This window comes from Melospiza georgiana, chromosome 3, assembly GCF_028018845.1.
Source record: "Melospiza georgiana isolate bMelGeo1 chromosome 3, bMelGeo1.pri, whole genome shotgun sequence".
Taxonomy (NCBI): Eukaryota; Metazoa; Chordata; class Aves; order Passeriformes; family Passerellidae; genus Melospiza; species Melospiza georgiana.
The window spans coordinates 98,529,653-98,543,667 of NC_080432.1; the positions used below are offsets into that span (position 1 = coordinate 98,529,653).

The window sequence follows — 14,015 nt, forward strand, 5'->3', positions numbered from 1 at the left end:
TGCCCACAAAGATCCTGTAAGAGACAGTATCAAGAGCTTTCCTGAAATCCAAGAAGATCACATAAACTGACTTCCTGTGGTTCACTAAGTGGGTTGTTTTGTCATAAAAAGAAAACCAGGTTTGATAAGCAAGATTTTCCTCTCATGAAGTTGTGCTAGCTGTGACCAATGATTGCACTCTCTTGTGTTTTTCAGTACCTTCCAGAATAAGCTTCCCCACAAGTTTACCAGGCACTGAAATGAGAGTGATAGGCCTGTAGTTTCTGGGGTCCTCCTTCTTGCCCCTCTTGAAAACTGGTACAATGTTGACCAGCTTCAAGTCAGCTGGCACCTCTCCAGATTCCCAAGACTGCTCTAAAATTGAGAGAGGTTTTTCAATTACATCAGCCAGCTCTTTGAGGACACTTGGATAAATCCTATCAGGCCCCATAGATTTGTTAACAGCATCCCTTACTGTCATTTGGATTGTAAATAAAAAAAAAAAAAAAAAAAAAAGCCTACCTTTTAAAATTCTAGCGACTCTTTATTGAGAAATGCATATGCTTTTCGCCTGTTGTACATAAGGCAAACTAAATACATACAGAAATTTTGGGGGTTTGTTCTGGTATTTGTTTTTGTAAGAGGAGAACCTGTGCCAAAAGCAGATCACCGTAACTTTGAAGGTCAGTAGTGAGGGGTGAAAGCACTTGCATATGAGCAGAGTAAAACTGTTTGTTTTGCTATTTGTTATTTCAGAAAAGAAGGTATAAAATTTTAACATAGCCTGCTTGTATTTTCTGGTATAAATTATATAGATGACTCATAAATTATTGGTCAGAGGATCCATGCGACTATGATATTATGATTTACAGGTCATTCAGGAAATGTTTTATAGTTTTGACATAAATATTAATTATATTCTTCTTTGCTCTTTTGATATTTGCAAAAACACCTGATTTAACAGAGCAATTCATTATTCAGTAGTCATGACTAACAAATACTGACAACATATCCTGATGTCACACCTTGCAATAGAAAACTCTTTTTATGAGTGTCATGGCCAAAGATTTGTTTGCTACTGAGCTTTACAAACTGAGATTCCATTTGACTGCAGACAAAAACTCTAGTGAGAGCCTGAAATAAAATATAAAGGATCTGAGGAAAATATTTCATTCCAATACTGGCAGCAGTCAAATACTTGAATTTTAAAATTATCTCATATAGCCATTTGCCATTTATTTGTGCAGTATATTTTCCACTGATGAGAAAAGATTGTAAATCACAAAAGAAATTTAATTGATTCTCTGTTGCCTTGTTGTTACGGTTCAAATGTAATTGCCATCTTACATAAGCACTAGGGTGACTTATTGGCTTTCCAAGACCCACATACCTCTGTAACACTTAAACAAGGAAAAATTGCTTTTCAGAAAAATGGTATCAGCAGGGAATTGAGCATGCAATCACTAAAATGCTAGGAAAGCTCACAATTAACTCAATTAAAACTTTCATTTAGGCTTATTGTACATTCCTCCAGTATTATGATGTGTAAAACTACTGACTCAATAAAAATCCACTTCTCAGACTAGACTGGTCTGCCATGAGTTGTTTTGGAAAGAAACTTTAAAGTTGATCTAGTTCCAACTTCCCTGCCACTGGCATGGACATATTTCAGTAGATCAGATTGCTAAAAGTACCATCTAAACTGAGGATGTTTCATCTAACTGAAGATCTTCAGGATTCACAGCTTTTCTTGTTTCAGTGTCTCACCACCTTCATTTTATGTTCCTTATGTCCAATCTAGATCTACTATATTTTGATTTAAAATTGCTGACCCTTCTAACTAAAGACCTTGGTAAAAAGTCTCTTATTTTTAAAAAGACCCTCTTGAATACTGAAAGGCCACAACAAGGACTTCCTGAAACCTTCTCAATTGGGGTGAACCCCAACTCTCTCAGCCTTCCTTCACAGAAGATGTGCCCCAGCCTGCTGTTTACCTGTAGTCTCCCTCTGCACCAACTCTAACAGAGCCGTGCCTCTCGTGCTTGAGGCACCAGAGCTGAATGCAGAGCTCCAGGTGGAGTCTCAAGAGAGCGAAACAGAGGGAGAGAATCACCCCCTTGATGGCCATGCCTCTTTTTATGGAAGCCCAGGATGCAGAATGCTGGAGCACAGGATAGGCCTGGCAATCTGGAAGCTCAGTTTATTGTTGTAGGCACCAAAGAACATCATCTTTACAGATGCCGTGACTCAGGACTAGAATCACGAAACATAATTCATGATTTAAAAAATAATTTGTTACAAGGCCCTCAAAAGATTGTGTTTTATTTCCTTTAGCATTCCTGCCTTAGGACATAATTTGAAACCATTTTAAAAATACAGTAACTTTTCAGCAATCCCTTTTTCATTCCATGATTCCTAAGACTCAGAAGCTCCATCATTATTTTTTTTTCCAGTTAAATTTCATCAGATTTAACACGTTTAAATCATGTTTTGTGTGTGCATGAGTGTTTGGGGAAGAAAGGGATGGCAATTAGGACATTTTTCTGTGTATTTTCTGGAACATATTGCTCAAACTCTCAAATACATGAGAGTAAGATTCTTACTTAGTGTTCATCTTTACCTTATATTGAAATTCAGAGCAGACTGAAAATAGTCTTACAGTTCCAATAATAGGAACTAGGACTTCCACAGAAAAAAAAAATACAAGTCAAAAATTTATTCTGCTTAAAGAAGCTCTAGTCCTAAAGGGAAAGTTATGTGGAAAAAAAAAAAAAGATGTTCCATAAATATTAAAAGCTGAGGTAACATTAATAAAGGCAGGAATTAAAACCTACAAATATTTCTTATGAACCATTAGACTGTGTTCTTCTGTGCACTGAATTCTGTTATGAATCCCTCAAAGGCCATAAAAGCTATTTATTTCTTCTGACCTGGCATAACAGCTTGCCAATCAGATTTCTGTGACTGTTCTTCTCAGACCTAGTGTACAGAGACTGTTTATAGCTCAGTTTATATGGGGGTCTCAGAACCTCAAGATCACCAGTCAAATGATATATAGAAATGGTTCTCTAAAGCATTTGTGGTTGTTTCCTCTTCGCTGTTTTACACAGGTGGCAAAACTGCAACACTCATAACAAAAGGCAGTCATTCTCAAAGCTTCTATTTTTTTAACTAAACACTACAACACTTATTTCAACAGTAGAAAAATGTAATTAAACTTAAATCTTGCTCTTTAAAAAATCAGGACTTTGAAAGTCCTTTCATTATCTTGAAAAAGAATTCTAATTTCTTTCAGTAATTCAACAGGCAATCCCTGTGAACTTCCTTCTTGCTGCAAGTGAAACAAAAGGTTCCACAACACACAGAAATTTAGCAATCCATCTTAATTCAATGGAATGCCCACCATTCCTAATGCATTGCAATTGCAAAGCTGAAGGGAAAAGAGAACATGAAAATACCAGAGCATAAACCAATAAGAATCTGATCAGCAATGGTACTGAGAGCTGTAATTTCCCCAGGGCTCTGCTAAGGAGACAAAGCTTTTTTAATGCATTCAGAATCACACAGTACCTAAGTGATTTAGGTTAAATTTTCAAATCCTGTGCTGTGAGAATTCATGGGCTCAAGGACAAGCACTAGATATCTACAAGTATGGATAGAAAATATTTTACTATTCTCAGTGTGCATTCACTTTTTATCTTCCCAAAAATAATGGGTTCAGAGTACAATCCCAAGCTATATTAAGATTCAATCTCATAACCATTTTTCTGCCTTCGGAAAATCAGTAGGAAAGTTTAGAAATAGCACTATTCGTTTCATAATTCACTCTACAATGTTCATATTCTTTGCTTTCCCATGAGATGAGGGATTATCAAAAAACCTTATCCTTCATAAAATGCTAAGATCTCTAGAAAACTTCTTTTCTTTATAGCATGCAAGCTTGATTGAATAAGCATAGTCATCACCCACCTCTCTCTATTTTTAGATTGGTATCTACAAAAAAGGTGTTTACCTAGCAAAAAAAGTCTGCTATCTCAGTGCCATTGAGTATTGTATTCTGGTTAGCAGAAAATTATTTCCACTTAAAAACATCAGCCCTTGAATTAAACTGAGTTTATTACCATACAGTAAAAACCCTGAATTTAATCATAAATCTCTTTTAGTGTAATTTAAATACAACATATCAGATTAGAATTAAGGTATGCAAGTTTTTGGGCACTCCTTATATGTAACACATTCACTAAAATGCAACAAATTCACTAACTAGAATAGATTTAGCAAATGTGACTGTAACTATGGATTCTTTATTTCTACTCTTCTTTTTTTTAAGGGTAAATTAAATTAATTTCACTATTAGAAAAGCAATGCTTTTTTTTTTTGTTTACAAAACTTTTTACTTTTTTCCCCAATTATAGTATATTAGGACATCCTAAAATGAGATAAATCAGAAGCAATCTGAATAAAAACATCTGGTTAAATGTATAAAGATGTCAGGAGCTCAGCTCCATTTGCTTTGCTGTGCAAATTTATTTATAGAAATGACAAAAGTGGACAACTTAACTGTGTGAGCATCAATTGGACTAAAAATAAACTCTTAGCTTTCCATATAAGTACTCCTTTTGCCCATAAGAAGAGTTTGAATGTGACACCCATACCAATCTCTCATATTTTATTTCCCTCCCACATTTCTATACCATGAATAGCAGTTAGGGAAGACATTGCATATTAAATTTAGTTGTGACAAAGAATATTCTGAGTTGGTAGACAGCAAGCCAAACTGAATTGGTATCTATGGAGTAATGCTGCATCTTTCTTCTCAAAAAGGGCTTTATTTCAGAACTGTGAGATTTGACTGAAATTGGCCCAATGGTTTCAAACTTGTATAACAAATGTATACTCAGAAGGGTGACAGCCAGACAATAACACAATGCTAAATTCCATCATCCAAAGAAATCAGGCTACGATTTGTGTGACATTTGATTTAAAGGAAAGCAACACTTATAATAGGGAAGAAAGCAGAAGGAGAAGAATAACATTGGAGTAATGAAGAATTATTTTTTAATTCAAGTTTCTGCAATTGCAGATAGTCTAAGAGGAAGAGAGAGCAATTGAGAAATATAATACTAAAAAGAGTAGGAAAATCCAGAGATAATCCCTCAGAAAAGACAGCTAAGTATCAAGGGCAACAGATGTGGAACAGGAAAAGGAAAGTCAGTTATGAAAACCAACATACGCTTTGTATGATACAAAATAAAGCAAACAATAAAATTGCTCATTTGTAAACCACTGGCATTTTCTTACAGAAGGCAAGAGAAGAATAGGGAATACACTGAAACAATACTTTCCAAAGTTTGTAGATTATGGATATCTAATTGGGTGTTCAATAATTCCCTATATGTTCTAAATAATGCTGGGCAAGTTATTTTAGTTTAATAATACGAAGTTATAATATATGATGACCATGGAAGTGCTAGATCTTCTCAGTAGAAATAACTACTGTAATCTGTGATCTCAGAGGCAACAGAGTTGCTGCTTTGTGAAGAAAAGTAAGCACATGCAAAACAATTCATTTTAAAAGAAGAAAAGTCCCATATCTGTTTGTAGAAAACAGAACACAAATAAATTATAAATTCAATAGAGTAAGCTTAGCTGTTATCTCCTAATCACTTAAAAATCAAACACAACCATCTTACCAACCTTCTACATAAGGGAAAAAAAACCCCAATAAATCATAAATATCTTTTAGAATAACTCTTTTTTTTTAGCAGGTTGTTTTTTTTTTATTGAAGTGGATTATATTTTCAGGTTTTTTTAAATGTTTTAAACCCATAAATTTTTAATATACACATATATATTCATACACACACATATACATAGACTAAAATACTGTCTATATAGGTAAGGAGTAATACATAAAAATAAAATGCATGAGTTGTCTTTACAGAAGAAATTGCTTTGCTTTTTACTGATGGGAAGCATAAAACTGAATGAATGCATATGCATTTGGTAGTGCAAATATAACCACACCTACATTTTTTGTGAAATGAGATAATTACTATCTACATTTTTTATCTGAAATTAGAAGGGCACAAATATCACTTAATTTAACTGTACCTCTTTCTTGGTTCTGATTTTTTTGTTCTACTACTATAACTATTAGACGAATAACTTAGCAATGAAAAGTCTTATCAAATTATTACTACTGTTGAGAATTTAATACTTATTCTGGATTTTTTTCTGTAAGTACTTGGAAAATACTACTACAAGTTTCTGAATTTCAATGAACAATAATATTTTGACATTTTCTTTATTTTGAGAAGACTGCTAACACAATTTTCATAATTTAAAAAATATTTTATTATGAGGCCCATGTAATACAAAAATGCAATATTCCATAATACCTTGTTCTGGATTTAAGTGAATTGCTTTTCCAGTGTTTACATAATAGAATAAAATTTTACACAGTCGTTGAGGCACTCATGATCATAGTTTTGTTGACAGGTGACAAGTAGCAAGTGGGAGAAGTAAAAAGCATGGAACTTATCTACAAAGCAACTGATTTTAACAAGAGATGGTTAGAATGAACAAAAAAATCCAGCAGTTCCTATTGTATCATGTCCTCTTCATCACATTCCCATTTATTTCAGAGTAGACCAAACAATCCTACTGGACTAAGTAAGAAAGGGAAACATAGAAGAAAAGAGTAATAAAACTATGCACTTGATGTGTAAGCTGCAACACTGCCTCTGGAAGAACATGAACAAAATACAAACAACGTATGTTTAACTACAAGTTTCAGGGCAGAAAAGTAAGGAAGAGCTTGTTGTGGCAAGGAAAAACACACTAAATAGAACCAGAACAAAGAGTACTGGAAAATATATCACATGGCTTTGTATTTTACTTATTTGTCATTTCTATAACTTGACAATCACAATTATTTTTGACTGCTCAGAAGGAAACTAAGACTAGGTGGGTGTGATATGAAAATATTCCATACTTGTAAGACTATGCAAGAGAAAATATTTTACAGATGGCAGAGAGTCATGATTTCTTTGTGAGCATGCTTTATGAGCATCAGTCTAATTCAGGTGTTCAGAATCTTCCTCACTGTCCATTGGCTCCATAGATATGATCTAGGTATAAACCTATATGTGTGTGTGTATGCAAATAAATGCTATACTGGACCTGGAAGTTACAGAGTTCACTGTCTTCATAGAAGCTCATGTGGTGCTGTATCTTCGGTTTGTGGCCAAAAGAATACTGATAACACAGGGATGTTCTGGCTTTTGCTGAACAGCATCAGGGCCATCTCTGTTTCCCACTATGCTCTGTCAGTAAATAAATTGGGAATGTACAATAGGGTGGGTGAGGACACGACTAGAGAGATGACCTGAACTAACAAGAGATTGTTCGTACCATAAAAAATCATGTTCAGCAACAAAAGAGAAAAGACGGGGACTAGAGACATTAGGCATCTTTGGCTGGGCATCAGTCTGCCTGTGGGAGGTGGAGAATGGTTGCCTTTGCATCACTTTTATTTTCTTCCTCTCTTCTTCACCTTATCCTTCACCAGTTAAACAATGTTTTTTATCTTTGTCTCCAAGATCTCTTGCTTTTAGTATTCCTTTCTTCTTCCCCAATCCCACTGGGGTGGGTAGGAGGTGAGCAAGTGGTTATGTGGTGTTTAACTGCCCAATACGGTAAAACCCCGACACATAATTAAGTTACCTAGATTAAGATCCTAGAATAAGGTGGCATGAATTCCCTCACAGATATCCAAAAATTAAACCAGCCATTCCATTATGTTAAATTGTTCAGCTCCGGTAATAGTGCTCAACTGTTGACAGTAAGACTATTTTAACAGTTCAAAAATATGCACAAACTAATGATGTTTTATTGTCACTAGTGGGAAAAAAACAAGCAACAAACAATGAAGATAAAGAGAAACAGTAAATGATCACAAAATGTTCACATTTTCAAATGCTGATTATATGCATTTGAAAATGGATATAGAATGTACTATCTGGTGCTTTTTCATTTCCTGGAAATTTTTGCAGGAGTCTAAACTGCAAATACATAACATAGTGAATTATAAATCTTTTCATCTGAATATTTAAAATGACTTACTGTTACATTAGTCATGGAAAGATTATATAAATAGGAAAACAAGACAGTGAATACTAGAAGCATGAATTGGTAACAGTATAACTTAGTAGAATGGAAAGAGTTATCAGCTTATCATGTGTGACCTTTGGCAAATAACATCACCTTCTTCTCATGCTTTTACATCAATAGAACAAAGATTCCAGCTCAAGATAATTTAAATTTTAAAAATTCCAACTTATTTATTAAACAATCTATAGATTTTAAAATGCTATATAATATATACAAAACATATAAAGATCATTGTGCTAATTCATCCTTACCTTGGTAAGTCAGCTTAAATCCTTGCCTGTTTTCTGAGTGATCACTATAAAAATGGACAAGTGTTTCATGAGTAGTACTTAGCAAGGGAGATGGGAGTTCCATTCCACTAAACTGGCCAATCATAGAACTGGTGTGGTGAGGCCCATTCTGAATTTCAAGGAAATCATGATTTGCTTCAGTGGAGAAATTCAGAAACTGAATGTGTGCACCTGTAGCATTGAGAAAGGAAGAAAAACTTTATAACTCATGTCGCTTAATAGTAAAGCATGCAAATAAAAATAAAATTATAATAGTTCTTATATTTATACTATATTATTACTATATTTATACTTTAGTCACTATTTAAAGTGGGGATGCTTGAGTTAAAGAAATAGCTGAAAGAATTAAAAGAGTTGGAGTTTCTAATTTTTTTGGTTATCCATAAATATTATAATCACACTTGAAGGGACAAATAAAAGTAAGCCATAAAGTCACAAAGTCAACAGAGGGATTTTTCATATTTCTAAACCAATCAACAGAAAGACTCATGGGAGGGGCAAATCACAAATCCTGCTGTACCATGGTGTGGCTGGGACTCTGCCATCCCAAGTGCATCCCTGTAGCTGCACCAAGGCCTCTCCCAGAGGCTCAGGATCAGCTAGATTACCTACAGAGCGAATTTTCTGAGGAAGTTTACCTGCCTAGTTCCAGCTATCTGCTCTACCTCGTTTTTCCTGCTCTGGGCCACCTTTATTTGTTTCCTTTTCCCTCTAGCTTGGCCCAGCATGTCTTTGGAGCCATTTTACCCCATATGCAGCCTTATAAGATGCACTTGACTCCAGGTTGGAGACAGGGACTTCAAACAATTTACCACAGACCCTCTCCAGGAATTAGGTGCTTGAACAAGGCTTTTCAGTATTCAAAACATGCAGAACAGTTGGAAGTAAAAGCAAAATCTCATGGGAAGAGCTGTTTTGCAGCTATGGCACTACTTTCTCTGGACTAAGGACCTGAAATCCAGTCTGAAACTATGCATATGTATCATATCAAAACAAAAATGAGGGATGAATCCCTGGTTTGGAGACCTAGTGCCAAGTAACTTGCAACTGCACTTTTTGGGCCTAACTTTGCTTCGTAGACTATGAAGAAGCAGCTGTAACATAAAAAACCAGAATTACTGAATGAGCTAGCAAAGGAGTGTGGAAACAGTCAATGCCTTAACTGTGCTTGACATTCTTACTTAGCAGTAGAGACATATTCTTCATTGCACAAGAGAGCATTATAGATTAATTACCAAAGTAATAGATTACCAGGGTAATGCACTCAGTCTTGTTTATAGCTGATTTCTTCACCTCTGTGGTTTAAGATTGTATCAATGGTATAAAAAAGAGGTTTTTTTCCTACAAGTGAAATTAAATAAGCTACTGAATAAACTGGGTTTTATAGAACACTTGTTAAAGTATGGGATATTTAATTCTAGTGCCTTCTCTGACCTGTGCAAAGTGAGAATTATGAAAAGAAATATTTCAGCTGCTGAATAACAACACTTTATACAGCACCATCAATAGAGAGGTACACACCAAACATATCAGAGTGATAACATCAGCCATCTCTGTATGAAGTTTGAGATGGCTAGTCTAACTTGAATGGAGTCACTAATTTTCAAATGCCCTCAGGATTTGAGATGAGTTAGGGCACCAAGCAGCCCGGAAACATCTTGACTTCAATATCAGTGGCGAGCGATTTTCAACAGAGACTGGATGTCAGCACCATAGAAATGATAAAAAATTGAGCAGCTGCTTAATATTATACCTAAATTGCAAAAATGACAAGCAGGTAATCAAATCTGGCATACTTGCATAGAGCCCAAACATTGTTTATGTATTTGAATAAAAGTAATCTACTGTTATGAATTATTCTCTGATGAGCCATGGAGTACCTTTAAAATTGAATTCTAATTTAATTTCTGAGAAGGAAGTTTTATGTATAGTTGTATGTATTCAGTATAGAACAGCTTTGTGTTTTAAAGGTATAAAAGTAGCTCTAAAGGTAATTAAAAAAAAAAAAAAAAGACTTTCTAAAGCAGTTTCAAATGTGTTAATTTCAATTAGAGAACACACTGTATGTGTCCCTTCAAGCCTTAAATCCAAGTCTATACAATTTGTAAATGTCAATTTGATATGTCACAGAAGAATTTTTCTACACTAAGCAATTTCTTACATAAAATTACATGGAATAAACCTGATAGCTACAGAAAATAAATAATTATCTGGTCAAACTACAAATATATTACTTTCTGCTTGAATCTCAACAGCACTTCCTCTCTCACTTGAATGTACTCTGAATAATGAAAATTCCAAGCTGAGGTAATTGTTTTTATAAATGCTAATTAATTCACAGTGACAAAAGATCATTTTAAAATCACAACAACTCACTTGAAAAATATATATTTTCTATTTTAAAATATTTGGATTTTAGTAGTGTCTTCTTTTACATGACATATATTTTCATGTCATGAAGAGAGCACTATATTTGGGGCACATTTAGCTCCCACAATTTTATTGTTATTTGTTTAAGCACAAAGTTTTTTTTGAAACAATAGAATATATGTAAACAAATAGCTTTTCAGTAGACAAGCTTGTACTTCTAATTAAAATAATATCCAAGTAGAAGTAATTTGGGAAAGATCACATCAATTACAATTTTTAAACCTGATATAAAGACATTATATGTGAATTCTGTGACAAATACTTGGGAAAAATATCACTCATGGAATTTGGTGGTAAAAAATGTTCTTTGTAGTATTTTTAAAGGCAATGATAGATAAGTGCTATAAACACCTTGTATGTGTTAAAACCCTTACTAAACAAAACTATTGTCTTTTCAATTTATAGAATTACTATCACCAGAGGCCTTCAGAGATGTGAGAGAAGTAATAACAGGAGACAAGATGCTCCAGTGCAATTAATTAATGAAACATTTTCTACATGGAAAAGAGTAACTCTGAGACATGTGAAGGACTATTTTTCAAAGGCAGTATTGTAATTACCTAATTAGGATGACATTGCTTATATTTCCCACAAATGTAGCTGGAGAATGTCCATACTAGTGAAGGGTGTACTGCCTGTGGTTCTCCTACATCTGTAAGGATATCTAAGGCTACCAAGGCTATCCATAATTATTCTGGATCAGTTTTACCAGGTGTTCACTGATAAAGGGCACTATTCTAAACAGCAGCAAAGTATTTCTTACAGATTAACTTAGTAAAATACTATGAAAGTAGTACATCTCACTATAAAAATCCCTCTTATGAATTCAAAAGGAGAATATGGAAAATAAAGTCATTTCCTCAAATAGGGGATAGTAAATTTAGTAATGATTTTTTAAAATTATTTTTCTTATTGAGCATTGGCATTGAATTTCCTCTTTCAGTTCTGATAATGACAGAAGACTGTGTTTTGTACATGAACTTACAGATTGCTTATTATTTATGATTACCTTCTCACCATAGTCATTACTTATTTGTGAATATATTTTTGTATTACAATAATTTTAATGTATTAAACTAGTCTTAGTTGGCAACTATAATCTAGGATTTGGAATAGAGTTTGAGAGTGCTTTTAACCAAATTCATATTTCTAGAAGTCAGGTTTTGTCTATTTTTATAGAATATAAAAAACTATTTTAAAAGTCACTTGGAGAACAAAAGACCATTATTTAATTTAGAAGTCAAAATATTTATTGCATCTGATATATCTTCATGCCACAGATCTCATTTACTTTGGAATCAGTTTTTGAGACCGGCTGACTTAATAACAAGTTGGTCTGGCAAAGACACATTTTAAAATTGCCAACCATTTTCATTTCAGATATAGCAAATAATTATGTAGGGGTTCACAATACATCCACTGGATAAAATTGACTTCATATTGGAAGTAAAATATTTATATTAATATAATATTATATATATATATATATGTATATATTTAAATCTCATGGTTACAAATAATTGATCTTCCAATGTTAGTTTACTTACCATATCCAATAGGCAATAAAATTTTCCATGTGCAATCTAAGTTACTAGGGTAATTTCCAGGAAAACCTGGGCTCAGGATCACTCCAGCCATATTTGTCAATGTTCCACCACATTTAGCTATTAAAAACAAAAAGAAAATCACAGTATTTTTATTAATATTATTTCTTAATATTTGAAATATGCTTAATTCAAAATGGAATTTTCATTTTGTTCCCATGACCCAAAAGCAGTAAAATTTATCATAGTCAAAACACTCCTTGTGAAGGAGGAAAAAAAAAGGATGCAATTTAGAGCAAAATCTTTACTTAAGGTGATATGTTCAGTGTAATATAACTGCAAATGTGTAGTTGCACATATAGACCAGGCAACCAATTGTGTCAGCTTGGCAATTACTGTTAAAAAGGTCTGGTGCTATGTTGAGATATGTTTCACAATCAGATAAACAAATCTGGAATTAAACAGAATTATGATCCCAAATCATGATGCAGCAAAAAATCTATTACTCAATATAACCAAGAATACACTTGCATTTAAAAGCAAGCAAGGGAAAAAAAAACCCTATCACAGTTTTTGCTTTAATTCAGAAAGAAAATAGACTTGCTGCATAACAGAATCATTATTTACTTTCTATTGTTATGCTTCTATTCAGCAAATTCACATATTTGGAAATTGAAAACCATTTGCATCATTTGGGATGATACTAAGCTAAGACATAAATAGATGAAGCATCCTCCAAAAAAGTGGCTAAGTTTACACATATGCTAGGACACAAATATGAAGTAAGAATAACTTCAAGAAATCAAATTAAAATATTGCAATTTTATATTTACTATTTGAGGATAAGGCCTGTGAGTCTCCAGGTCAGGCATTACATTGACACATGATCTGATAACACAGTTGTGACACTGTGATACTGTTGTAATAATTGTATTGATTTTGGCTTGCATTCTATAAAAATTAATATTTTAAGTGTTAGAGGTGAGAGAAGGAGGAGAGTTATGTTTTAAGATCAATGTTTTCAAGAAGGGACTATATTTATCACGCAAGGTGAAACATAAGATTACCATGAAAAGAAAAGAAACAACAGAAGTGTCCAAAACCCAAAACACTCATCCTTGAATACATTTTCCATTTCTAAAACTGATTGGAAAGAAATGCACTACCTTCGTATCAATCAAAATTGACTCCTTCTGTAGAAGTTGGCAATACAAAATAATGCATGGGCTCAACTTGACAAGGAAACTATTCCACCTTAGTGTTGTACAGTGTCATAACAATATTTTGAATTCTTCTTAGATATGAAACTATATAGGAACAGCTTTTGATAATTGAGTATTAAAATTAAAAGCACTCACTGAGGAATGTATTTCAAAGCTAAAGTGACAGACAGTACATTATGATGGACATGTGCTTCTCACTCCTCACTTCCTATTTTTTCTTGCAATGAGCATACCAAAATACAGCAGAATCTTGACTCTCTTAAATTCTGTCTAATCAAGAAAAAGTACTGCAGATGATTATTTTCTATACACAGAAAACTCAGATCTGTTTGGCTAAGGTCTAAATGTACTAAGAGGAAAATGCTTTTTAGCTT

At 33.6% G+C, this 14,015-nt stretch overlaps 1 protein-coding gene across 2 annotated transcripts in view; it reads right to left on the reverse strand.

Annotated features, from left to right (window-relative positions):
- The window catches only part of CSMD1 (CUB and Sushi multiple domains 1), a 1,052,613-nt gene that overhangs the window by 114,273 nt on the left and 924,325 nt on the right, over positions 1-14,015 (reverse strand). For both annotated transcript variants that reach the window (XM_058020501.1, XM_058020500.1), the window contains exons 40-41: positions 12,422-12,538; positions 8,406-8,615 (exon numbers count right to left, since the gene is read on the reverse strand). In XM_058020501.1, coding sequence (XP_057876484.1) covers positions 8,406-8,615; positions 12,422-12,538 — 327 coding nt within the window. The remainder of the gene's footprint in view (positions 1-8,405; positions 8,616-12,421; positions 12,539-14,015) is intronic.